This window comes from Phyllobates terribilis, unplaced genomic scaffold (genome assembly GCF_046119375.1).
Source record: "Phyllobates terribilis strain yellow unplaced genomic scaffold, ASM4611937v1 Scaffold_8__6_contigs__length_399053987, whole genome shotgun sequence".
NCBI lineage: Eukaryota > Metazoa > Chordata > Amphibia > Anura > Dendrobatidae > Phyllobates > Phyllobates terribilis.
This window is the reverse complement of record NW_027362768.1, coordinates 176,980,004-177,005,562: the sequence shown is the minus strand read 5'-3', so window position 1 is coordinate 177,005,562 and position 25,559 is coordinate 176,980,004. Positions and strand designations below refer to the sequence as shown.

Sequence of the window (25,559 nt, the reverse complement as noted above, 5' to 3'; positions counted from 1 at the left end):
TGTGTTGCGGTGTCTCCTGTTCCTGGTGTTTTTGGTGAGCTTCCGCATCCTTGGCTTGTCTGGCGGCAGTCTGTTGCGGTGTCTCCTGTTCCCGGCATTTTTGGTGAGCTTCCGCATCCTGGGCTTGTCTGGCGGCAGTGTGTTGCGGTGTCTCCTGTTCCCGGTGTTTTTGGTGAGCTTCCGCATCCTGGGCTTGTCTGGCGGCAGTGTGTTGCGGTGTCTCCTGTTCCCGGCGTTTTTGGTGAGATTCCGCATCCTGGGCTTGTCTGGCAGCAGTGTGTTGCGGTGTCTCCTGTTCCTGGTGTTTTTGGTGAGCTTCCGCATCCTTGGCTTGTCTGGCGGCAGTCTGTTGCGGTGTCTCCTGTTCCCGGCATTTTTGGTGAGCTTCCGCATCCTGGGCTTGTCTGGCGGCAGTGTGTTGCGGTGTCTCCTGTTCCCGGTGTTTTTGGTGAGCTTCCGCATCCTGGGCTTGTCTGGCGGCAGTGTGTTGCGGTGTCTCCTGTTCCCGGCGTTTTTGGTGAGATTCCGCATCCTGGGCTTGTCTGGCGGCAGTGTGTTGCGGTGTCTCCTGTTCCCGGCTTTTTGGTGAGATTCCGCATCCTGGGCTTGTCTGGCGGCAGTGTGTTGCAGTGTCTCCTGTTCCCGGCGTTTTTGGTGAGATTCGGCATCCTGGGCTTGTCTGGTGGCAGTGTGTTGCGGTGTCTCCTTTTTCCGGCGTTTTTGGTGAGATTCCGCATCCTGGGCTTGTCTGGCAGCAGTGTGTTGCGGTGTCTCCTGTTCCTGGTGTTTTTGGTGAGCTTCCGCATCCTTGGCTTGTCTGGCGGCAGTCTGTTGCGGTATCTCCTGTTCCCGGCATTTTTGGTGAGCTTCCGCATCCTGGGCTTGTCTGGCGGCAGTGTGTTGCGGTGTCTCCTGTTCCCGGTGTTTTTGGTGAGCTTCCGCATCCTGGGCTTGTCTGGCGGCAGTGTGTTGCGGTGTCTCCTGTTCCCGGCGTTTTTGGTGAGATTCCGCATCCTGGGCTTGTCTGGCAGCAGTGTGTTGCGGTGTCTCCTGTTCCTGGTGTTTTTGGTGAGCTTCCGCATCCTTGGCTTGTCTGGCGGCAGTCTGTTGCGGTGTCTCCTGTTCCCGGCATTTTTGGTGAGCTTCCGCATCCTGGGCTTGTCTGGCGGCAGTGTGTTGCGGTGTCTCCTGTTCCCGGTGTTTTTGGTGAGCTTCCGCATCCTGGGCTTGTCTGGCGGCAGTGTGTTGCGGTGTCTCCTGTTCCCGGCGTTTTTGGTGAGATTCCGCATCCTGGGCTTGTCTGGCGGCAGTGTGCTGCGGTGTCTCCTGTTCGTGGCGTTTTTGGTGAGGTTCCGCATCCTGGGCTTGTCTGGCGGCAGTGTGTTGCGGTGTCTCCTGTTCCCGGCGTTTTTGGTGAGATTCGGCATCCTGGGCTTGTCTGGCGGCAGTGTGTTGCGGTATCTCCTTTTTCCGGCGTTTTTGGTGAGATTCCGCATCCTGGGCTTGTCTGGCAGCAGTGTGTTGCGGTGTCTCCTGTTCCTGGTGTTTTTGGTGAGCTTCCGCATCCTTGGCTTGTCTGGCGGCAGTCTGTTGCGGTGTCTCCTGTTCCCGGCATTTTTGGTGAGCTTCCGCATCCTGGGCTTGTCTGGCGGCAGTGTGTTGCGGTGTCTCCTGTTCCCGGCATTTTTGGTGAGATTCCGCATCCTGGGCTTGTCTGGCGGCAGTGTGTTGCGGTGTCTCCCGTTTCCGACATTGTCTGTGAGATTCCGCATCCTGGGCTTGTCTGGCGGCAGTGTGTTGTGGTGTCTGTTGCTCTCAACGTTGTCGTTTTCTTGCTGCTTCTGCTGCTTCTCTGTCTTCCTCCATGGCGTATTTTCGCTTACGACCCATTATAAAACAGGAAGCGTAAAGAAGTATCTCTTCAGCGCGCTGTCACTGGCAGAACGTATTCAGTAAAGCTGACAGAAGTCCCTCGCACAGTGTGACTGAAGTCCCTCGCACAGTGTGACTGAAGTCCCTCGCACAGTGTGACTGAAGTCCCTCAGACAGTGTGACTGAAGTCCCTCGCACAGTGTGACAGAAGTCCCTCGCGCAGTGTGACTGAAGTCCCTCGCACAGTGTGACGGAGAAAACATGATCAGTACGTTATGGGCAGTTGGTGAGTCACATGACCACATGGGCGGAGTTAGCCCTGCTATCTCCCGAAGGTGGTGTACTTATTTGAAATCCTGCGGTAATTGGCCGGAGAGCGTGTTTAAATTTGGCGCGAAAATTGGTGATTGCTCGCGGGCGGCGTCCGCGACCAATCATAGAAGCGGGTTTTAAATCTCGCGCAAATATCGCTGATTGGTCGTGGCCGGGGGCCGCGACCAATCAGTGAGCCGTGTTACTAAGGACAGCACAGCAGTGTTTAAATGTGGCGCCAAGATCGCTGATTGGTCGCGGCCGCTGTTTAAATTTTGCGGTCAAATCGCTGATTGGTCGCGGGCAGCGTCCATGACCAATCAGCACAGCAGTGTTTAAATGTGTCGGCAAGATTGCTGATTGGTCGCGGGCAGCGTCCGCGACCAATCAGCACAGCAGTGTTTAAATGTGGTGCCAAGATCGCTGATTGGTCGCGGGCAGCGGCCGCGACCAATCAGCACAGCGGTGTTTTAATGTGGTGCCAAAATCACTGATTGGTCGCGGCCGCTGTTTAAATTTTGCAGTCAAATCGCTGATTGGTCGCGGGCAGCGTCCGCGACCAATCAGCACAGCAGTGTTTAAATGTGGCGCCAAGATCGCTGATTGGTCGCGGGCAGCGGCCGCGACCAATCAGCACAGCGGTGTTTAAATTTTGCGCCAAGATCACTGATTGGTCGCGAATCGTATTGGTGAGGACTGGGGAGCGGAATCGTATTGGTGAGGACCGGGGAGCGGCGCTGCCTGAGCGGCTACTTCCGCCGCGAGAAGCCGGGAGGGGAGCGGAATCGTATTGGTGAGGACCAGGGAGCGTCGCTGCCTGTGCGGCTACTTCCGCTGCGAGAAGCCAGGAGATGAGCGGCTGCTCGCAGCAGAAGTATCCCGACGGCAGCGCCGCTCCCTGGTCCCCCGTTGACAACCTAGCCGCATGGAGTTCAGCGGCGCCGCCGCCGGTCGGGATACTTCTGCTGCTATTGGCTGGGAGATGAGCGCCTCGCGCCGCCTCATTTCCCGGCTGCATCGCCGCTGACTTCCGTCCGGCAGATGAGCCGCTAACGGCTGCCATCTTTTTCTCAAATCCCGCGACGCGGGATTTCCTGGATAGACAGACAGAAAGACAGACAGACAGAAAGACAGACAGACAGACGAGATAAGACGATTAAATATATAGATTCTCCAATCACATCCAAAGCTGCATGCAAAATTCTATGGGCTGGAATTCAGAAGTATGAGCAAACTGTATCCATGAACTCGTATGTATAAGGGAAATTACAACTTAGGCTACTACAGAAGTTTCTTACGCCATAACGTTGTGCCATCATTTATGATTTTTTTGCAGCTTTGGATGTGAAAAGAGTATGCGACATGACGCATTCCTGGAAGTGGCATACTAAAAAGCCTAACAGACTGAATACTACTCAGAGCAGAGAGGATTTGACATTGCATCCAATCTGGACAATCCTCTGTGTGAGCTAAACACATCAGCTGCGCACATCTCTCTCCTGCCCTGACAGTTTGTTACAATGTATCAGTGCAGGGACATAGTAAGTCTGTACAGGTTAACATGTTTCCATTCACTGACAGCAAGTGGAGATCTTTCCATTCACATAACTTCTCATCTTTTCATTATACATTGACTAAATATTCAAGATCTTTATTCTTCCCGTAGATCACTTAACGGATGGGCATGCAAACTTTTGCAACCTATGTTTGTTTTCATCCAATTAAGCAAAATGTTTGCAAATGTTTGTACACCCTTTACATTTTATAAAATAAAAAAAAGACTGCGCAGAGCAAACGAAGCTCTCAGGGAGAGCAGCACATATGGAACAGTACATCGTACTTCTGCTGCGGGCTGGTTTTCTTGGAATTCTGGAATCTTGGCACATTAAATATGAATCGTTTACAGGCGAGAGCGTAAAAATGGACAACGCTCTGTTTTGAATCTTTCTTAATCCCCTGCAAGGATACACGCTGTTCCTTCTGGCTAACCTCTAATGTTCTGTGTTCATGTGGCCGACACATTGAAATTATTCTACTCGTGTCGCACATACTGTATTATGCCCAAAAACAATCAGAAACAACAAAAAAAAAAAAACAGAAATGACTAAAAGAAAAATGTAAAAATCAGACCCTCGGGAGCTTTTCATATAATGATCCAACAAATAGTCATTGAATATAGTAAATTCTTGACTTGTTTCCAGTAAATAACTAAATTCTCAATCTTACTCTTTTATTGTGGTTCCTGATACATCCAACCTCAAAAATGCCGCTTGTATACGAATAGCGACATTGCAGAACAGCAGCTTTATTGTTTGTTAAGTCTCATATACAGATGTGGCCGACATCTTTCCACATGTAATCGCCGGTCCTTCCAAGACCTCCTTCTCTCCTCCACACTTATACGTTCCTCACCCAATCGCCTCTAAGACTTCTCTCGAGTGTCCCCCATCCTCTGGAATTCTGTGCCCTAACACGTCCGATTATCCGCCACATTCGGAATTTTCAGACAGAACTTGAGAACCCATTTCTTCAGGAAAGCTACAGCCTGCAATGACCCCCTGCCACCTAAACACCACCAGAGCTACTGCAACCCTCCAATTTCCCATTATCCTGTAGACTGTAAGTCTGTAAGGGCAGGGTCCTCTCTTTCCTGTACCAGTCATAGTTTATTGTTGTTAAGGTTTCCTATCGCGATTTTATCTTCCTATAGAGATGAAACATGGCATGGATAGCATCATCCATCAGACCGATATTAAGTTGGAGGCATGAAGCCGGCCTTACGGTGATGTGAGTGAATGCATTATATTCGTTCCTTCAATGCAACACTGAAAATATATCTCCCATAAATATCGGATTGATGCAAACCCCAATGTTCATCACTGACCACTAGCTCCAGAGTGTCTGAGATAATTCCTTTGAATAGAGGAAGCCCCTGTACTTCTTCGCCTCTGAGTATATGAATCCTAGACTTGGTGGCTGGTTCTCAGGAGATCTCTGCTGTAATTGCCTGCTCACGACAGGATGTACCTACTTCAATTGAGGTTGAAGTGTCAGCTCGTTTTCACTTAACCAATTATAATTAATCCCATATGTGAGGGTGATATTATGGAAATTGAACTGCTGATTAGTGTCCAAAAAATGATTATTGCCACACAATGCCTAAATAATAAAATCAAGGCCTCATTCAGAAATTTGTCATTTTTCTCGTACGTAAAAAAAATCTTCCGAGTTTCACACAGTGGTTAAGTTTTTACTATCAGCATCATATGTGATATTCACATATGAAATAATTAACACATTGCAACTTTTATTACAGATGGAACATTAAACACTGATGATATCCGTCTGCTGTCTGTCTTTTTTTGGCCTATAGACATGTTTGGGCAATATTGATCCTTGACTCTGATCAAAAACAGACATGTCTCTGTGATGTCTCTGTGATTTTTTGGCGGACACATGGTCTTTAGACTTTAATAAGTGAAATTCAAAGTATGTGATTCACTGACATCTGAATGCGGCCTTAAAGTGAAGTCCCAGGTGGTCCATTGAAGTGAAGGGGCCGCACATACACACTCACCTTGCATAGTGTAGATGAGGCATAAACTCCAGGTTCATCACTGCCTCCTGTGTCACATATTGGATCTCACAGTTAATTTGATTTGTATTTTCTCTCATATAGCACAGCAACTGCCACGTGTAATCTGTCATATGAAGAAATACGTGTAATATTATATAATAATAATATGTATTATATGTAGAGACCCTATTATTTGGCAGAAGGGCTTTAGGACCCTCTTAGGCGTCAGTACCCCGAGGAGGTTGCTACCTCTGCACCCTGTATACCTGCACCAGTTAGTTTCAAAAATAATTTTCAAATACTGCTTTATGGAATCCTGGGTTAATAGAGGAGTATTCCTAGTTCAGCATCTCCATCTATGCATCAAAGGGGAAACAACTACAAAGAGCAACCACTGCTCTGGAGGCCCCAACATATTACTTGTGGTGGTGCTGTATGGAAATGGAATACTTGCTGCTGCACTCATTATTCTGCTGGTGCAGTTACTGTGTATATACATTACATTACTGATCCTGAGTTACATCCTGTATTATACTCCAGAGCTGCACTCACTATTTTGCTGGTGCTGTCACTGTACATACATTACATTACTGATCCTGTACTGATCCTGAGTTACATCCTGTATTATACTCCAGAGCTGCACTCACTATTCTGCTGGTGCAGTCACTGTGTATATACATTACATTACTGATCCTGAGTTACATCCTGTATTATACTCCAGAGCTGCACTCACTATTCTGCTGGTGCAGTCACTGTACATACATTACATTACTGATCCTGTACTGATTCTGAGTTACCTCCTGTATTATACTCTAGAGCTGCACTTACTATTCTGCTGATGCAGTCACTGTGTACATACATTACATTACTGATCCTGAGTTACATCCTGTATTATACTCCCGAGCGGCACTCACTGTTCTGCTGGTGCAGACACTGTACATACATTACATTACTGATCCTGTACTGATCCTGAGTTACATCCTGTATTATACTCCAGAGCTGCACTCACTATTCTGCTGGTGCAGTCACTGTGCACATAAATTACATTACTGATCCTGAGTTACATCCTGTATTATACTCCAGAGCTGCACTCACTATTCTGCTGGTGCAGTCACTGTACATACATTACATTACTGATCCTGTACTGATCCTGAGTTACATCCTGTATTATACTCCAGAGCTGCACTCACTATTCTGCTGGTGCAGTCACTGTGTATATACATTACATTATTGATCCTGAGTTACATCCTGTATTATACTCCAGAGCTGCACTCACTATTCTGCTGGTGCGGTCACTGTACATACATTACATTACTGATCCTGTACTGATCCTGAGTTACCTCCTGTATTATACTCTAGAGCTGCACTTACTATTCTGCTGGTGCAGTCACTGTGTACATACATTACATTACTGATCCTGTACTGATCCTGAGTTACATCCTGTATTATACTCCAGAGCTGCACTCACTATTCCGCTGGTGGAGTCACTGTGTACATACATTATATTACTGATCCTGCACTGATCGTGAGTTACCTGCTGTATTATACTCCAGAGCTGCACTCACTATTATGCTGGTGCAGTCACTGTGTACATACATTACATTACTTATTCTGTACTAATCCTGAGTTGCATCCTGTATTATACTCCAGAGCGGCACTCACTATTCTGCTGGTGCAGTCACTGTGTATATACATTACATTACTGATCCTGAGTTACATCCTGTATTATACTCCAGAGCTGCACTCACTATTCTGCTGGTGCAGTCACTGTACATACATTCCATTACTGATCCTGTACTGATCCTGAGTTACCTCCTGTATTATACTCCAGAGCTGCACTTACTATTCTGCTGGTGCAGTCACTGTGTACATACATTACATTACTTATCCTGTACTGATCCTGAGTTACATCCTGTATTATACTCCAGAGCAGCACTCACTATTCTGCTGGTGCAGTCACTGTGTACATACATTACATTACTTATTCTGTACTGATCCTGAGTTACATCCTGTATTATACTCCAGAGCGGCACTCACTATTCTGCTGGTGCAGTCACTGTGTATATACATTACATTACTGATCCTGAGTTACATCCTGTATTATACTCCAGAGCTGCACTCACTATTCTGCTGGTGCAGTCACTGTACATACATTACATTACTGATCCTGTACTGATCCTGAGTTACCTCCTGTATTATACTCCAGAGCTGCACTTACTATTCTGCTGGTGCAGTCACTGTGTACAAACATTACATTACTTATCCTTTACTGATCCTGAGTTACCTCCTGTATTATACTCCAGAGCTGCACTCACTATTCTGCTGGTGCAGTCACTGTGTACATACATTACATTACTGATCCTGTACTGATCCTGAGTTACATCCTGTATTATACTCCAGAGCTGCACTCACTATTCTGCTGGTGCAGTCACTGTGTACATACATTACATTACTGATCCTGAGTTACATCCTGTATTATACTCCAGAGCTGCGCTCACTATTCTGCTGGTGGAGTCACTGTGTACATACATTACATATCCAATACTGACGCTCGGCTACATTTATTACAGCACAGAATTGCACTAATAATTTTGCAGACTTAAAAGAAGAAATCCCCCAGCATTCCCTGCTTGGTCTGTGTCTGCACAGATCTTGTGGTGATTTGCATTTTGGGAAATCTGTCAAATCATCTGATGTTTGCTAACAAACAACTGAATAGTGAGTGCAGCTCTGAAGCATAATACAGGATGTATCTCTGGACACAATATTTATTTGCATAGTTTTGTTGTACATTACCCACACACCTATTACATGTGAATCTGAAGGGAACATAATCTTCTTGAACACCACATAATCCCGCGCCATTGTGTCAGCATCGTGCCCGGTCCCATTCCACAGACACAGGACGCCATATTCTGCAGTTCTGTTGTGTTCTGCTTGGATACATGAGACGTTTCTCTGCTGTACTTCTCCTTGCTGCTCTGTGGACTCTTCTGGTTTCAGACCTCTCAGCGGTGCAGAATATGCAGTTGCATTAGTCAATAGGTAAGAGAGATAAACTCCTGGAGGAGGAATTATGTGCACCTCAGACGATATGATGGATATTGTCAGACAGTCTAGAATGAAAGAGTAATCATTATTAGGGGATTAATCTATAGCAGCGGCCTCTAACCTGTAGCCCTGCAGATGTTGGAAAACTACAACTCCCAACATGCGCTGACAGCTGACTGATCTATAGCATTTCAGATACTTTGCCTTGTTACAGGTCTCAGGAAGTCTCCCCTTTGTTACTGTGTAGATCTACAGTGATGTGAAAAAGTATTCAACCCCTTCCTCTATTAAAGCAGAAGTTTCCCCACAATGATCTTTGATCTTTAAATGTAAGGCAATCATAATCTGAGATGTCACATGATACTTAATTAAAGGGTATGCAATTATCTGTTTAAATTATCCAATGTATCCAGGACAAAAAATGAAGCAGCTTTACAATCAGTCTTGATTAAAAATCTCCGACTGCTGTATGGTTACAGAGTCCAAGCAAACCTTGTGTGTAGTCTGACCCAGCAGTCAGTCTGTTCCATCCCTCCCTTTAAGAAGACGGGGAAGAGGCAGTGAAGTAACACAAGACTGCGGGATCAGACTACACACAGTTTGTTCTGTAACCATGAAGATGCATAGATCTGCATAAGAGCTGTATGCACATAACAGTAGGACATTATTCAAAGTTAACAAAGTTGCTTTGTTGTTTATAGTTTTATGATCTGAATTATATAATTTCATATACTCTAGTCACCCCCAAAGCTGCAATTAGAATTCTGCTGCAAGATGTAAAATTAGCAGAATAGATTATAAATCCCATCCTGAAAAGTGACTGTTGTGCACAGCCTATGGCGTACGCCCTTACACATAGTTATTATGGGGCCCAGCTATGTCCAATTCCACCCATAACAATCACTATTCAACAGAACGGAGTCTTCAGCATTACACATTTTCACGCAGATAGTAAAATCTCGGTGGAAAATATTGAAATAAGAAATCTCAAACTGTATTTTCTATTTCCTCACACACTGTGACGCTCAGCCAGGGAACAGAGCCGAACAATCAACCTACCAGTATATTAATAAGCGGTTTATGAGTGTGATGGTCTGTGAGTGCAGATTGTTCATGTCACATAACAGCTCTGCTAATCACCCACTTTACACACGGTGATGGCAGAAAGTATTCAGTCTATCAAGTCACCAGTTCATTAGGACCCAGTCATATGACAATAGCATCAAATATGTGAATATGTGTGTATATCACAAGTGGCAACACAGTAACATCCAGGCCTTGGGGATTTAACATTGTTTTTAAGTTAATATGCCCCCCAAAAATTAAACTCCGGTAGGTATAGAACAATAGATAGATAGAAATAGACACATGTAAAGATCGAGGATTACAGATAGAAAAATAGAAAAACATAAATAGATAAAAAAAAAAGAAAGAGAGAAAGAAAGAAAGAAAGAAAGAATGAAAAGTGGAAGCTGCACTTGTCCCAAAAATCACCAAAGCGGCACTTGTCCCAAAAAGCAGTTGGTGCACATCTCTTAATTGTCACCCACAAAACTTATAAAGATCCAAAAAATGCAAGCAAAAATGGCTCAAATATCTGGAAGCTAAATGTTACTGCTTTTGCACATAGGCAAATAAAACTACACCTTTTTATATTTGAATTATTGGAGTGTTGCCTGGGCTTTTTTGGATCTAGATGAATAGAAATAAATAGATAGATAGATGAAAAGATAGATAGATGGATAGATAGATCTTTTTTTTACCTTGAAGTAGAGCTGCCAATATCCATCTTAGGACCATGTCTTTTTCTTAATGACAAACCTGAAATACAATATGTCATTATTTTAACACAGAAGAGCAGTAAACTTTCTTCATGACCCCACATTAACATTCCTGCCGCATGCAAGGCTTATTGATTAATCTATTCCCTGTCAGTAGGATCCAGATTAACACCTGTGTGATTGACCCCTGCCCCCATCCCGCTCCTCGGGTCTTATCTAATTATCATATTAATTCAGGTGAGTTATGTTTCCTGCAGATTGCTGCTCTGAGGGTTGGGGGTTATTTGTATGCAGTGATAAAGAGCTGTGGTGAATGAGTAATGTACATGTGAGATCTGATACACCGTATGCAATGAACAACAGGGACCTATAGAAGCTTAATTAGAAAGAACTATCTCACCACACAAAAGAAGTGACCACTGAAAGAAAATGTCATTGATTGTAATTCTAAGTAAGAGACTAGAAAATAGCAAACACCTTGGCATTTCAGCTTTAAAAATATTAATTAGTTATATCAGTCTCTAAGAAAATTGAGTGACAACCAATATCATCAAGATATTCATTCCCTAGGGTACAAATGAGGAGGGAGTGTGACTGTAAGATCAGACTACACAAAGTGCGTTTGTAGTCTGTTACCATGGAGACAAATTGAATTGTACTGGAGCTGTAAACAAAACAGCAGATTTTTAGTTAAGATGGTTTATTTCTTATTTGAGATGCAAAGGTTGTAAAGCCGGACATAACATAGAGCCAGTCCTTCTGTATCTCATTAAAAATCGAGTCACTTGCAAGCCCCCTGAGGAGTCACTTGTGAAGACTTTCTTATTGTTTTCAGGTTGCAGGATTATAGTAGAAATGGAATTTGTTACATTATAAAAGAATTGCAACATTAACTCCAATACCGCACTGATTCAATGTCAATGGGAATCCCCCCTGCAGGTATAGCATAAGTATTGATGTATATAGAAGTAAGTACATGGCCGCTGCAGGTTTCCTCTCTATTAAATGAAAGCTAAAGTTGGTAAAGGTAAACAGTGATAGATAGATAGATGGATAGATAGATAGATAGATAGATAGATAGATAGATAGATAGATAGATAGATAGATAGATAGACAGGTGCATCTCACTAAATTAGAATATCATCAAAAAGTTAATTTATTTCAGTTCTTCAATGCAAAAAGTGAAAGTCATATATTATATAGAGTCATTACAAACAGAGTGATCTATTTTACGTGTTTATTTCTGTTAATGTTCATGATTATGGCTTACAGCCAATAAAAACACAAAAGTCATTATCTCAGTAAATTAGAATACTTTATAACAACAGCTTGAAAAATGTTATTAAAATCCGAAATGTTGTCCTTCTAAATTGTATGTTCAGTAAATGCCCTCAATACTTGGTCGGGCTCCTTTTGCATCAATTACTGCATCAATGCGGCATGGCATGGAGGGATCAGCCTGTGGCCCTGCTGAGGTGTTATGGAGCCCAGGTGGCTTTGATAGCAGCCTTCAGCTCGTCTGCATTGTTGGCTCTGGTGTCTCTCATCTTCCTCTTGTCAATACCGCATAGAATTTCTATGGGGTTAAGGTCAGGCGAGTTTTCAGGCCAATCATGCACTGTGATACTGTTGTGTGTAAACCAGGTATTGGTACTTTTGGCAGTGTGTACAGGGGCCAAGTCTTGCTGGAGAATGAAATTTCCATCTCCAAAAAGCTTGTTGGCAGAGGGAAGCATGAAGTGCTCTAAAATGTCCTGGTAGACGGCTGCGCTGACTTTAGTCTTGATAAAACACAATGGACCTCCACCAGCAGATGACATGGCCCCCAAACCATCACTGATTGTGGAAACTTCACACTAGACCTCCAGCAGCTTGGATTGTGGCCTCTCCACTCTTCCTCCAGACTCTGGGACCTTGATTTCCAAATGAAAATTGGAACTCTGGGACCTTGTGGAGTATGTCAATGACTGCCTTTTGGACATCTGTCAAGTCAGCAGTCTTCCCCATGATTGTGGAGCCTACTGAAACAGACTAAGGGACCGTTTCAAACACTTAGGAAGCCTTTGCAGGTGTTTTTTGCTAATTATTTTAATTTACTGAGATGATGACTTTTGTGTTTTCATTGGCTGTAAGCCATAATCATCAACATTAACAGAAATAAACACTTGAAATAGATCACTCTGTTTGTAATGACTCTATATAATATATGACTTTCACTTTTTGCATTGAAGATCTGAAATAAATTAAATTTTTGATGATATTCTAATTTAGTGAGATGCACCTGTACAGAGATAGATAGAAAGATAGATAGATAGATAGATACAACATACATCTTAGCACTTACAAAGGCGGCTGTATTCTTTTGTTTGTATATTATGCAGTCAAAGCAACTTGTACCTGTTCACACTTGCTTTATTCTGTAAGCAGATGCTGAACAGTTTTTTTTTTTTGTAGCTCCCATTTGTAGATGGTGACTGCCTCAATAGTTGGCTGAGCTCCTCCCATCAGCCTAAGGCTGTTTTTAATTAGTGCTGGATCCTACCTGTCATTTAGATTTGTCAGCTTTTAATTCAGGAGAGGCATGTTTGATAGAGATTAGGTTTTAGGGTTCTATCAAAGGGCGGTCGCCTTGTTGTGACTGATGTGATCACATGAATTGGCCCATTTGTGCGCTAAGAAGTACTTTCATTTTATAAGTATAAGTAATGCCGTTTACATTTCATATATACAGTATTTTCAGACATCTTAGCGTATACCGAGTACTGATGTATTCTGTTAGGAGGTGCTTTTGTAGATAGATAGATCTCCATCCTCCCAAGACGTCTTTCTCTCCACCACACTTATACATTCCTCACCCAATCACCTTCAAGACTTAACTTGGGTATCCCCGCATCCTCTGGACTTCTGTGCCCCAGCATGTCCAATTACCACCACATTCGGAACTTTCAGAAGGAACTTGAAAACATATGTCTTCAAGAAAGCTACAGCCTGCAATGACCCCGTTGTCACCTCACCACCACCGGAGCTGCCGCCTCACCACCACCGGAGCAGCCGCCTCAACACCACCGGAGCTGCCGCCTCACCACCACCGGAGCTGCCGCCTCACCACCACTGGAGCTGCCGCCTCAGTACCACCGGAGCTGCCACCTCACCACCACCGGAGCTGCCGCCTCACCACCACTGGAGCTGCCGCCTCACCACCACTGGAGCTGCCGCCTCAGTACCACCGGAGCTGCCGCCTCACCACCACTGGAGCTGCCGCCTCAGTACCACCGGAGCTGCCGCCTCACCACCACTGGAGCTGCCGCCTCAGTACCACCGGAGCTGCCGCCTCACCACCACCGGAGCTGCCGCCTCACCACCACTGGAGCTGCCGCCTCAGTACCACCGGAGCTGCCGCCTCACCACCACCGGAGCTGCCGCCTCACCACCACTGGAGCTGCCGCCTCAGTACCACCAGAGCTGCCACCTCACCACCACCGGAGCTGCTGTAATCCCCAATCTACTGTCTCCTTCCCATTATCCTGTAGACTGTAAGCCTGCAAGATCTGTCATTGTTAGTTTGTTCATTGTAATCTTTATTTGTTATTTTGCATGTAACTCCTTCTCATATACAGGCCATGGACTCAATGGTGCTCTAAAAATAAATAAAAATAATAGATAGATAGATAGATACCTTACATGATTTGTTGGACCTTATCCAACAGATTACATCTTGAGTCCATGGTCCTATATCAGTCACAGCTGCTGCCCCTGGACTAGACCTCTGTACCTCCCTTGCCCTTAATGGCAAAAATAACTTTGGAGCTCACAAGGCTTGAATTTCAGATACTTTGATTCATGTACATCTCTGGATTTCTATGCATGATCTCTGGATCTCCTGGATGGAAGAATCTCAATGCCAAGGTGATCCCACTAATATCCTGAAGCATCACATACCGTTCTGCATTTATGATATCCTTGTCTTAAGACAGTAACGTCTGGTGTCCTCATTATCTATAAGACCCTCGAGGACCAATATCAAGGGAGGTTCTCCACTTCCCTTGATGGTGACTTGTAAAAATAATTGATATTCTGAAAGCCCTCAAAAGACATCAATTCATACTGATAACAAGAATCAATTTCATAATCTGAGGACCGATTTGACAGAACCATCATCCGTATCTCCCAGGTCGCAGGCGTTCGATCTCCTCAGCTGAATTCTTATTATAAAACTCTTCCAGATGGAAGAATAATTTAACGTTCAAGCTCAGTCTAATTGGCAATATACAAATTACAAAAAGCCGATTAAAGGGCTGGTAAGCAGTTACAGATATAATCATTGTCATTACTCTCATTATTTCCCTTTCAAACAACCTGAGAGACACGATGTTCTGTCCTTTCCAAGCAGGGAAATGTGACTTTTTGAGGTCCTTTCATTTCATAATACAAGTTGACGTCATTTTCAAGAAAAAAAGAAAAATAATAGCTACAAGATGCACTTCGATAACGAATACATAGATGGCAGAGGGGGGAATTATTATTAATCCCTAGTGCTTGGTGGGGTCCAAAGACTCCAGTGTCACATTAGAGGACAGCAGGTCTATAAGAGACAACGGAGGGTCTTGAGAACAAATTGGATGTCAAGGAGCTTCAATCTATGTCTTTGGATTACGGTTTCAATGAAAACTCAACACGGGTTAAAAGGTTTGCTCCCTTTTCAATCATATTTGGAGATTTTAAAAAAATATAATGGTCCCTCATTAAGATCCTCATGGATTATAAAGTACAAATGACATCTTGTACTTTGGAGGACTCAGAATGTATGTGCTTTATACAGACAGTTTATTCATTTCAATAGGAATCATGTAATACCTCATTTCTCCTGTGGGGGTGCTGCATGAAAACTGAACAGAGGATAAGTGCATACAAATTACAGTGCATTATTAGTATTGGACATCCTTTGATCAGCTTATCAAGAAGAGACAGAATTGTCTGAAGCAAACTCCTTTTAAAAGGGTTGTTCCCTTAACGACATAAATCCTGTGGATGGGTGATAAATGTTTGTTCGCTGGGGATCCCCACCAACCAAGAGAAAGTAGGTACCAAAGTCCTGTGTGAATGGAGTGGTAGTGAGCATGTGCAACCAGTGATCTATTTGCTGTCTATAAGCGTGGTGGTTGTACATGTTCAGTCACACAAGGGGCTTCGGGACTTCTGTTCTGGGGATTGTGGGGGTCTCAGCAACCAGACCCAGAGTGATCATACATATATTACCTATTACCCTGTAAATAAGGGATGAAGGTTGTTTTTGGGACAACCCCTTTTAATGCCAATATTCTCTGTGCCTGCAGATGCCACTAGGCAGGCGGAGAACTCAATTAGCGCAATGCTAAAAGGGAGGTCCACATTAAAACATTACACAGATTATTGCACCGTGGATCATAAGCACGGTGCAATATTAAGGACTGATCTTGTGGCCTTTTCATCAGACCGTTCACTTTCCTATCAGGATAATGTTGCTGCATACACAGCTGGCTTCTCTGTAGTTTCCATGTGCAATGTCTTGGGGATAAATTAATGTTTAGGGACATAGGGCCACCATGGTCATCCAATCTCACACCTCCAGATTATGTTCTGTAGGGAGCTATGGACCAAAACACCTTACATCACTAACAACAGCCAACATGGAAAAGTCACGAAACGCGTGGGAGGCAGGTCCAACATCTCTTGCCGCAGGTACTGTATGCCTAGAGTTATGTTATTTGCAAAGCGGTTTCTTTGCCTTCTGTATAATGCTCTCATGCTGCCTTCCTTTAAATGGCTGACCTGCTAACCTTAATGCACGCCTCCCAGCAGGGACTTCTGCACCATGCACTTCGCGTCCTGTTCTAGTTTTGCTTTTTTCCCAGTAGTCCTGGCTGGTTTTACAGTAAAGTTCTTATTTGACACAAGTAAAATGTAACATTCGCATCTATAATGGAGGAAGTCAGGCGAAAGCAGGTATGATGGTGCTCATTACCATCTCGTCCTGCCAGGTCCATGCTGCGCTTATTCTGCAGGTGAAGCAATTAAGTGCTAGTTAGAAAATATGTCCCCGGTTCTCCTAAAAGCTTTGTAATATTGAACCTGAGCAAATAACAGAGACCTTTCCATATCGATTAATATTCTACCAAGAGGAAGGTAAATATGGTGAGTAAGATTTCCATGTTCGTTCTCTGGTTAATTTACAAAACCTCCACTGCTATAAACAAAATAACATTTCTACAAGATTTATCACAATTTCTAAAATGCAGCGTTTAAAAAAGTTGTGTTGCCTCTTGTCACCTACAGGGGGCGATCCATACTAGAATCCTATGTTGGTCAATAAAAGCCACACGCAAAAGTAAACTGATGTCCCCTAGTGGTGACGAGTAACAGAACATCAGAAAAGCGTCCAGGGTTAGCAAGTGAAGCAGCATAGAGAAAAAAAACAACAATGCAAAACTTCTTCATAGCTCATCCGTTATTAACTTCAATGGAGCAAAGCTGCAATACCAGACCAAACCATATTTAGGTGTGGTGCTGTTTCTTAAAGAAAGCAACCATGCCCTTCTAATCCTGCACAAAACCTTTAATTCTTCTATCTCTTAGGTCATGAGCAGAAATTAGGCAGATTTGCAGTAAATTTTAAGTGCAGATATTGCATCCGAAATAAAGAAGAAGTACAATACAATGCAAGTTATAATTAACTAAGATGGTTCAAGGTTAAAGGGAACCCAAACCGCAGGGAGCATGAATCACAGACTGGTTGCACGATTGCAGTCAGGTATGATAAATACTTTGAAGATCCAGTCGAGGAGCATAGCTGGAGACCAGAATAGTCTGGCTCCATCCCCGACCGGCTCTTCTTAGCACGTCTGCAGGTGATTGACAAATCTCTACCTGTTGTGTACCTAGGGAGAGACCTGTCAATTACCTGACAGTTTCCCTTTAAATTATTCAATTCTGTCTGCAGCCACCACTAAGGGGAGCTTACCGCATACATATTTATTACTGAGTTCAATGCGTGAGTTGTATGCAGTGAGCTCCCCCTAGGGGTGATAGAGCTAAATTATAATAATTTGTCTGTCTGCTATGTTTCTGCATTACTCTGCACATATATTAAATCAAAATGTTGTTAAATGATTAATCTTTCCTCTGCCACTGACTGATTAGCTAATCTTGGTGATTTTAACTTATTTTGGGTCATGAGGTCACTGTCTTTGAATTCATGGTGATCTAATAATGACATCATCATCACATGCAAATGAAGAAGCCCCTGGAAAGTTGTTGTGCTACTGTCTGTCCCAGCCCTTCTGTATAAATCACAGCGGGCTGGTAACATGATTCCCCTTGAATTCCGGGAAGCATCGATATCCAGGCAAATCACTGAATGAATACTCATTATTTCACAAGCAGGTGCCGCTCTATAAAACTCTCAGTTATCAGAGCTCATTAACATCTTCCTAACGAACCTTCATATAAATGACTAGATCAGATTTATAGACTGAATCCACATTGAAAGGGGAAAGGACAACCGTGTTCTTAGTCTACCGCAGATACAGTGTCCTAAACACATTAATACAATAAGATGCTAATTACCTTCTTGCTGACTGTTTCTATTCAACAGATACTTAAATACTTTGATAACTTTTTTTCCAGCTGATAAACATACTGCATTGAAGAAAAAAGGGATTTATTAATAACATTTTCCTTTTATTTTGTATTATAAAACTGCATGAGTGCAAAGTGATGTCACGTCCAGCAGAAAAGTAATGTCACGTCCAGCAGCAATGTGATGTCACGTCCAGCAGCAAAGTGGTGTCATGTCCAGGAGCAATGTGATGTCATATCCAGCAGCAAAGTGATGTCATGCCCAGCAATAATGTGATGTCACGTCCAGCAGCAAAATGATGTCATGTCCAGCAGCAAAGTGATGTCACGTCCAGCAGCAAATTAATGTCATGTCCAGCAGCAAAGTGGTGTCATGTCCAGCAGCAATGTGATGTCATGTCCAGCAGCAATGTGTTGTCATATCCAGCAGCAAGGTGATGTCATGTCCAGCAGCAATGTGTTGTCATATCCAGCAGCAAGGTGATGTCATGCCCAGCAATAATGTGATGTCATGTCCAGCAGCAAAGTGATGTCATGTCCAGCAGCAATGTGATGTTATGTCCAGCAACAATGTGATGTCATGTCCAGCAGCAAAGTGATGTCATGTCCAGAAGCAATGTGATTTCATGTCCAGAAGCAATGTGATGTCATGCCTAGCAGCAAAGTGATGTCATGTCCTGCAACAATGTGATTTCATGTCCAGAAGCAATGTGATGTCATGTCTAGCAGCAAAGTGATGTCATGACCAGCAAAGTGATATCAAGACCAGCAGCAAAGTGATGTCATGACCAGCAATAATGTGATGTAATGTCCAGCAACAATGTGATGTCATGTCCAGCAGAAATGTCATGTCCAGCAGCAAAGTGATGTCATATCCAGCAGCAAAGTGATGTCATGTCCAGCAGCAAAGTGATGTCATGACCAGCAGCAAAGTGATGTCATGACCAGCAATAATGTGATGTCATGTCCAGCAACAATGTGATGTCATGTCCAGCAGCAAAGTGATGTCATGTCCAGCAGCAATGTGATGTAATGTCCAGCAGCAAAGTGATGTCATGTCCAGCAGCAATGTGATGTCATGTCCAGCAGCAAAGTGATGTCATGTCCAGCAGCAAAGTGATGTCATGTCCAGCAGCAATGTCATGTCATGTCCAGCAGCAAAGTGATGTCATATCCAGCAGCAAAGTGATGTCATGTCCAGCAGCAATGTCATGTCATGTCCAGCAGCAAAGTGATGTCATATCCAGCAGCAAAGTGATGTCATGTCCAGCAGCAAAGTGATGTCATGACCAGCAGCAAAGTGATGTCATGACCAGCAATAATGTGATGTCATGTCCAGCAACAATGTGATGTCATGTCCAGCAGCAAAGTGATGTCATGTCCAGCAGCAATGTGATGTAATGTCCAGCAGCAAAGTGATGTCATATCCAGCAGCAATGTGATGTCATGTCTAGCAGCAATGTGATGTCATGTCCAGCAACAATGTGATGTCATGTCCAGAAGCAATGTGATGTCATGTCCACCAGCAATGCGATGTCATGTCCAGCAGCAAAGTGATGTCATGTCCAGCAGCAAAGTGATGTCATGTCCAGCAATGTGATGTCATGTGCAGCAGCAATGTGATGTAATATCCAACAGCAATGTGATGTCATGTGAGCAGCAAAGTGATATAATGTCCAGCAGCAATGTGATGTCATGTCCAGCAGCAATGGGATGTTATGTTCAGCAGCAATGTGATGTCATATCCAACCGCAATGTGATGTCATGTCCAGCAGCAATGTGACGTCATGTTCAGCAGCAAAGTGATGTCATGCCCAGCAATAATGTGATGTCACGTCCAGTAGCAAAATGATGTCATGTCCAGCAGCAAAGTGATGTCACGCCCAGCAGCAAATTAATGTCACCTCTACAGCAAAGTGGTGTCATGTCCAGCAGCAATGTCATGTCATGTCCAGCAGCAATGTGTTATATCCAGCAGCAAGGTGATGTCATATCCAGCAGCAAGGTGATGTCATGCCCAGCAATAATGTGATGTCATGTCCAGCAGCAAAGTGATGTCATGTCCAGCAGCAATGTGATGTTATGTCCAGCAACAATGTGATGTCATGTCCAGCAGCAAAGTGATGTCATGTCCAGAAGCAATGTGATTTCATGTCCAGAAGCAATGTGATGTCATGCCTAGCAGCAAAGTGATGTCATGTCCAGAAGCAATGTGATGTAATGTCCAGCAGCAAAGTGATGTCATGTCCAGCAGCAATGTGATGTCATGTCCAGCAGCAATGTGATGTCATATCCAGCAGCAATGTGATGTCATGTCTAGCAGCAATGTGATGTCATGTCCAGCAACAATGTGATGTCATGTCCAGAAGCAATGTGATGTCATGTCCACCAGCAATGCGATGTCATGTCCAGCAGCAAAGTGATGTCATGTCCAGAAGCAAAGTGATGTCATGTCCAGAAGCAATGTGTTGTCATGTGCAGCAATGTGATGTCATGTGCAGCAGCAATGTGATGTAATATCCAACAGCAATGTGATGTCATGTCCAGCAGCCAAGTGATGTCATGACCAGCAGCAAAGTGATGTCATGTCCAGCAATAATGTGACGTCATGTCCAGCAGCAAAGTGATGTCATGTCCAAAGGCAAAGTGATGTCATGTGCAGCAGCAATGTGATGTCATATCCAACCGCTATGTGATGTCATGTGAGCAGCAAAGTGATGTAATGTCCAGCAGCAATGTGATGTCACGTCCAGCAGCAATGGGATGTTATGACCACCAGCAATGTGATGTCATGTGAGCAGCAAAGTGATGTCACGTCCAGAAGCAAAGTGATTTCATGTCCAAAAGCAATGGGATGTTATGTCCAACAGCAATGTGATGTCATGTGCAGCAGCAATGTGATGTCATGTGCAGCCGCAATGTGATGTCATGTGCAGCAGCAATGTGATGTAATATCCAACAGCAATGTGATGTCATGTGAGCAGCAAAGTGATGTAATGTCCAGCAGCAATGTGATGTCACGTCCAGCAGCAATGGGATGTTATGACCAACAGCAAAGTGATGTCATGACCAGTAATAATGTGAAGTCATGTCCAGCAGCAAAGTGATGTCATGACCAGCAACGATGTGATGTCATGTCCAGAAACAATGTGATGTCATGTGCAGAAACAATGTGATGTCATGTCCAGCAGCCAAGTGATGTCATGACCAGCAGCAAAGTGATGTCATGTCCAGCAATAATGTGATGTCACGTCCAGCAACAATGTGATGTCACGTCCAGCAACAATCTGATGTCATGTCCAGCAGCAAAGTGATGTTACATCCAGGAGCAATGTGATGTCATGTTCAGCAGCAAAGTGATGTCATGACCAGCAATAATGTGATGTCATGCCCAGCAGCAATGTGATGTCACGTCCAGCAGCAGTGTGATGTCACGTCCAGCAGCAGTGTGATGTCATGTGCAGCAGCAATGTCATGTCATTTCCAGCAGCAATGTGATGTCACGTCCAGCAGCAGTGTGATGTCACGTCCAGCAGCAGTGTGATGTCATGTGCAGCAGCAATGTCATGTCATATCCAACAACAATGTGATGTCATGTGAGCAGCAAAGTGATGTCATGTCCAGCAGCAATGTGATGTCATGTCACTTCTGTTTCTGGAGGGGTCCTTGGGTTCAGTGGGGCAGGGAATAAAATGCACTGTGAGTTTGGATTGTAGGAAACGTTCCTCACAGATCATGTGATACAAGTGACATTACTACTCAACACAGTTACTACATAGCTACCACATAATCAGGAGCGGACACAGTCAGAAGAGGCCCCGTTCAAGAACAATATATGGCCCCCTTGTAGTCCATTAGCTCATTATAATGTACAATTCCTCTTGTTTGGAGGTGGTGGTGGCCCTGACCTCTTGGGCCCCTTTGCAGCCACACAGATTTCACCAATGGTATGTCCTCTCCTGCATATAATATTGTATCCTTATTAGGTCTCGTATAAGAAATCAGGTTCATAGAAAATCTGGAGGTATTGCTTCTAACAATCAACGAGATCCCAGCATTGATCTTTATCACTACGGCTTAAAATTTACAAATCACAAACAAAAAAATTTCACTATAAATAATAAATTAAATGGCTGCCAAGACATTAGTTATACAATCCTAACCAAAGTCTCTCAAGTCTTTTAATTTATGCAGCCAAAAAAAAAAGACTTTGTAATATGTAAATAATACTGGATCCATATAAAATGCAAATAAAGTAATAATAACACATAACCGTGGTACAAAAGGTGTAAATAATTAAACTGGTTGTATGAGATTAGAAAAACAGGCCACAGACAGCGCTGCCTCTAGTCCAGTATTGATGTCAATGCTGATGTGCTGCAATACCAGCCACCTCCATGTGGACATGAATGGCGCTACTTCTACAGAAGCCATATTTTTTAATCTCATGCAACACCTTTAAGACTAAGCCTGATCACAGCCAATGGTGAGAGATAGGTGCATGTTAGTGTTCTTATTAAAGCCACAGCGTCTGGACCTCACACGGTTCCCTTGGACTGAATGGAAGCCTGAAATACAGGTGTGGAGATTGAATTATATGGTATAATAGTGATACATTGTATCCACCTCTAATATAATAGTGATACATCGTATCCCCTCTAGTATAATAGTGATACATCGTATCACCTCTAGTATAATAATGATACATCATATCCACTGCTAGTATAATAGTGATACATCGTATCCCCTCTAGTATAATAGTGATACATCGTATCCCCTCTAGTATAATAGTGATACATCATATCCACTGCTAGTATAATAGTGATACATCATATCCCCTCTAGTATAATAGTGATACATCATATCCACTGCTAGTATAATAGTGATATATCGTAGCCATCACCAGTATAATAGTGATCCATCACTAGCGGTGGCTACGATGTATCACTATTATACTAGTGGTGGCCACAATATATCACTATTATGCAAGCAGTGGACATGATGTATCACTATTATACTAGAGGGGGATACAATGTATCACTACTATACTAGCGGTGGATACATAGTAGTGATACATTGTATCCACCTCTAGTACAATATTGATACATTGTATCTCTACCTCTTCTATGATAGTGAAGCACTGTATCCACCTCTTGTATAATAATGTATACAACCCTAGTTTAATAGTGATTCATTGTATCCACCTTTACTATACTAGTGATACATTGTATCCACCTCAATTATAATAATGATACATTATATCCACCTCTAGTATGGCATATTACTACTGAATCAATGTATCTACCTCTAGTATGTTCCAATTGTCATACATTGTATCCATCTCTATTATAATAGTGATACAATGTATCCACGTCTATTATAATAGTGATATATTGTATCCACCTCTGGTATAATAGTGATACATTGTATCAACCTCTAGTATAATTATGATACATTGTATCTACCTCCAGTATGGTATAATATGGATACAATAAATCCGTCTCTAGTATTCTTCCAATTATATTTTGCACTCAGTTCTCTATTATAACTCATCTAAAGTCATTCCTTACTGACTGCCTTAAAAGTTTCTGATACTTGACAACCATTCACACTGACGCTCAGCACATACACATATAGTCATGCCATCAGCTGCCAGTGAACATAGATGCATACAGTAGGATATATGACTATAATACATACACAATTTTAGGTGACGATACAGATTCATGCCTTTATATTGACTTTGATAGTAAAAAATAAACAAGTGTATATAGGAAGATGCTGGCAGTCTCCATGTGTATATGACCCTGACAGCTAACAATAACACAATGTGTGATATCAGACAATATATACATAGCGCATATGACAAGTAACAGTAAACAATGACATAAGTTTATATGCTGACATTGAAAGCTATTATTACCTAAATATAATGATATATAGTTACTGCAAGGCTCTGACAGTTAACACTATAAAGCATGATATTAATACTGACATATAAAAAATATGCAATTATTCAGATTTTCTGATAAACTCTTATTAAAGTATAATTATGGACAATGTAGCAGAGCTGCATTTGTCATTTATCTTTTTATTGCTGCAGATAGCTTCCAAGGTTAATACAGCAGATAACACCTAGAGTTGTGCCAAATGACAAATTCAGTTCTGCAACATCTGACAAACTAGGAATGGACAGTAATAAAGTGTCAGGTATTGATGTAGAATATTGTACATTACCAGCTCAGCAGCAGCAGTGGTGGGTCAGTGTGTGAAGTAGTCACAGGCGCTTTCAGCTTTGTGTGCAGTTGCAGATCCTGATGTGGGTATGTGAGCTATCACCCCACCTAGAAGAGCCAGCCCAGCTCCCACACATACACAGGGGAGGGTAGGGGGCTGACATATGCTGAGGACTGCAAAGCTGAATCACAGAGCTGTTCATTGAAGGGTGAAGTGAGCGGGCAGAGATGCCATCCAGACACCAGGGACATCTGGATCCATTAGGATCTCTCATTCATCAGGGAGCAGGAAAGAAGAAATGTTATCAATGCAATTAGCAAAAGCAGCAATGTGACAATCACACCGTAGACCAGAAGAGATTAAACGTGCCTTAGCGCGCTCACTGGCTAATAGCCCTGTATGATATACAGTATCTGGAGCCATCCTATAAATCCAGCATGTGAAGGTGCATGTAGTCCACGTCAATGATCAGTTCTTCTTGTAATTCTGAGAATCGATTGCTGATCTTAGACTCACCCCTTAAATTAAATGCAGATTTCAGTCCCCCCAAAATAAATGCAGATCTCAGAATTAATACAGACGTCAGATCCGATTTTCATCTTCAGGCCACGTTCACACGTTCAGTATTTGGTCAGTATTTTACATCAGTATTTGTAAGCCAAAACCAGGAGAGGAACAATCAGAGGAAAAGTGTAATAGAAACACGTCACCACTTCGGCATTTATCACCCACTCCTGGTTTTGGCTTACAAATACTGATGTAATATACTGACCAAATACTGAACGTGTGGACGTAGCCTCCATGTGTTAATTTTTACCGTCTGTTTTTCTCGTTTGAGAAAAAAAAATGAAGGAGGTTTCTAAAGCTTCTGGCGATAGTGAAAAGCGGACATCACTAGGATGCATTCACCGGCATGGGCAAGTTTGTTCTGCAAATTGGATCAAAATCGGACACATATTTATCTTTTGGGTTTTTTTGCAAATTATTTGATATGTGAACAGTCCCATAAGCTAGGATGGGTATTATTATTATTATTATTTATTATAGCGGCATTTATTCCATGGCGCTTTACATGTGAAAAAGGGGTATACATAGCAAAAACAATTACAATAATC

The 25,559-nt window shown here is 43.1% G+C and overlaps 1 protein-coding gene across 2 annotated transcripts in view; it reads right to left on the bottom strand.

Moving 5' to 3' along the window:
• LEPR (leptin receptor) overlaps positions 1–24,596 on the bottom strand; it is an 80,392-nt gene extending 55,796 nt beyond the window's left edge. The window contains exons 1-4 of one of the 2 annotated variants that reach the window (XM_073643829.1): positions 24,445–24,596; positions 10,576–10,633; positions 8,566–8,877; positions 5,762–5,885 (exon numbers count right to left, since the gene is read on the bottom strand). In XM_073643829.1, the coding sequence (XP_073499930.1) occupies positions 5,762–5,885; positions 8,566–8,877; positions 10,576–10,612 (473 nt within the window). In that variant the 5' untranslated portion in view covers positions 10,613–10,633; positions 24,445–24,596. Of the gene's footprint in view, positions 1–5,761; positions 5,886–8,565; positions 8,878–10,575; positions 10,634–18,195; positions 18,219–24,444 lie in introns of those variants that run through there. The other variant, XM_073643830.1, reaches the window with a different exon arrangement.
• Between the last annotated feature and the right edge of the window lie 963 nt (positions 24,597–25,559).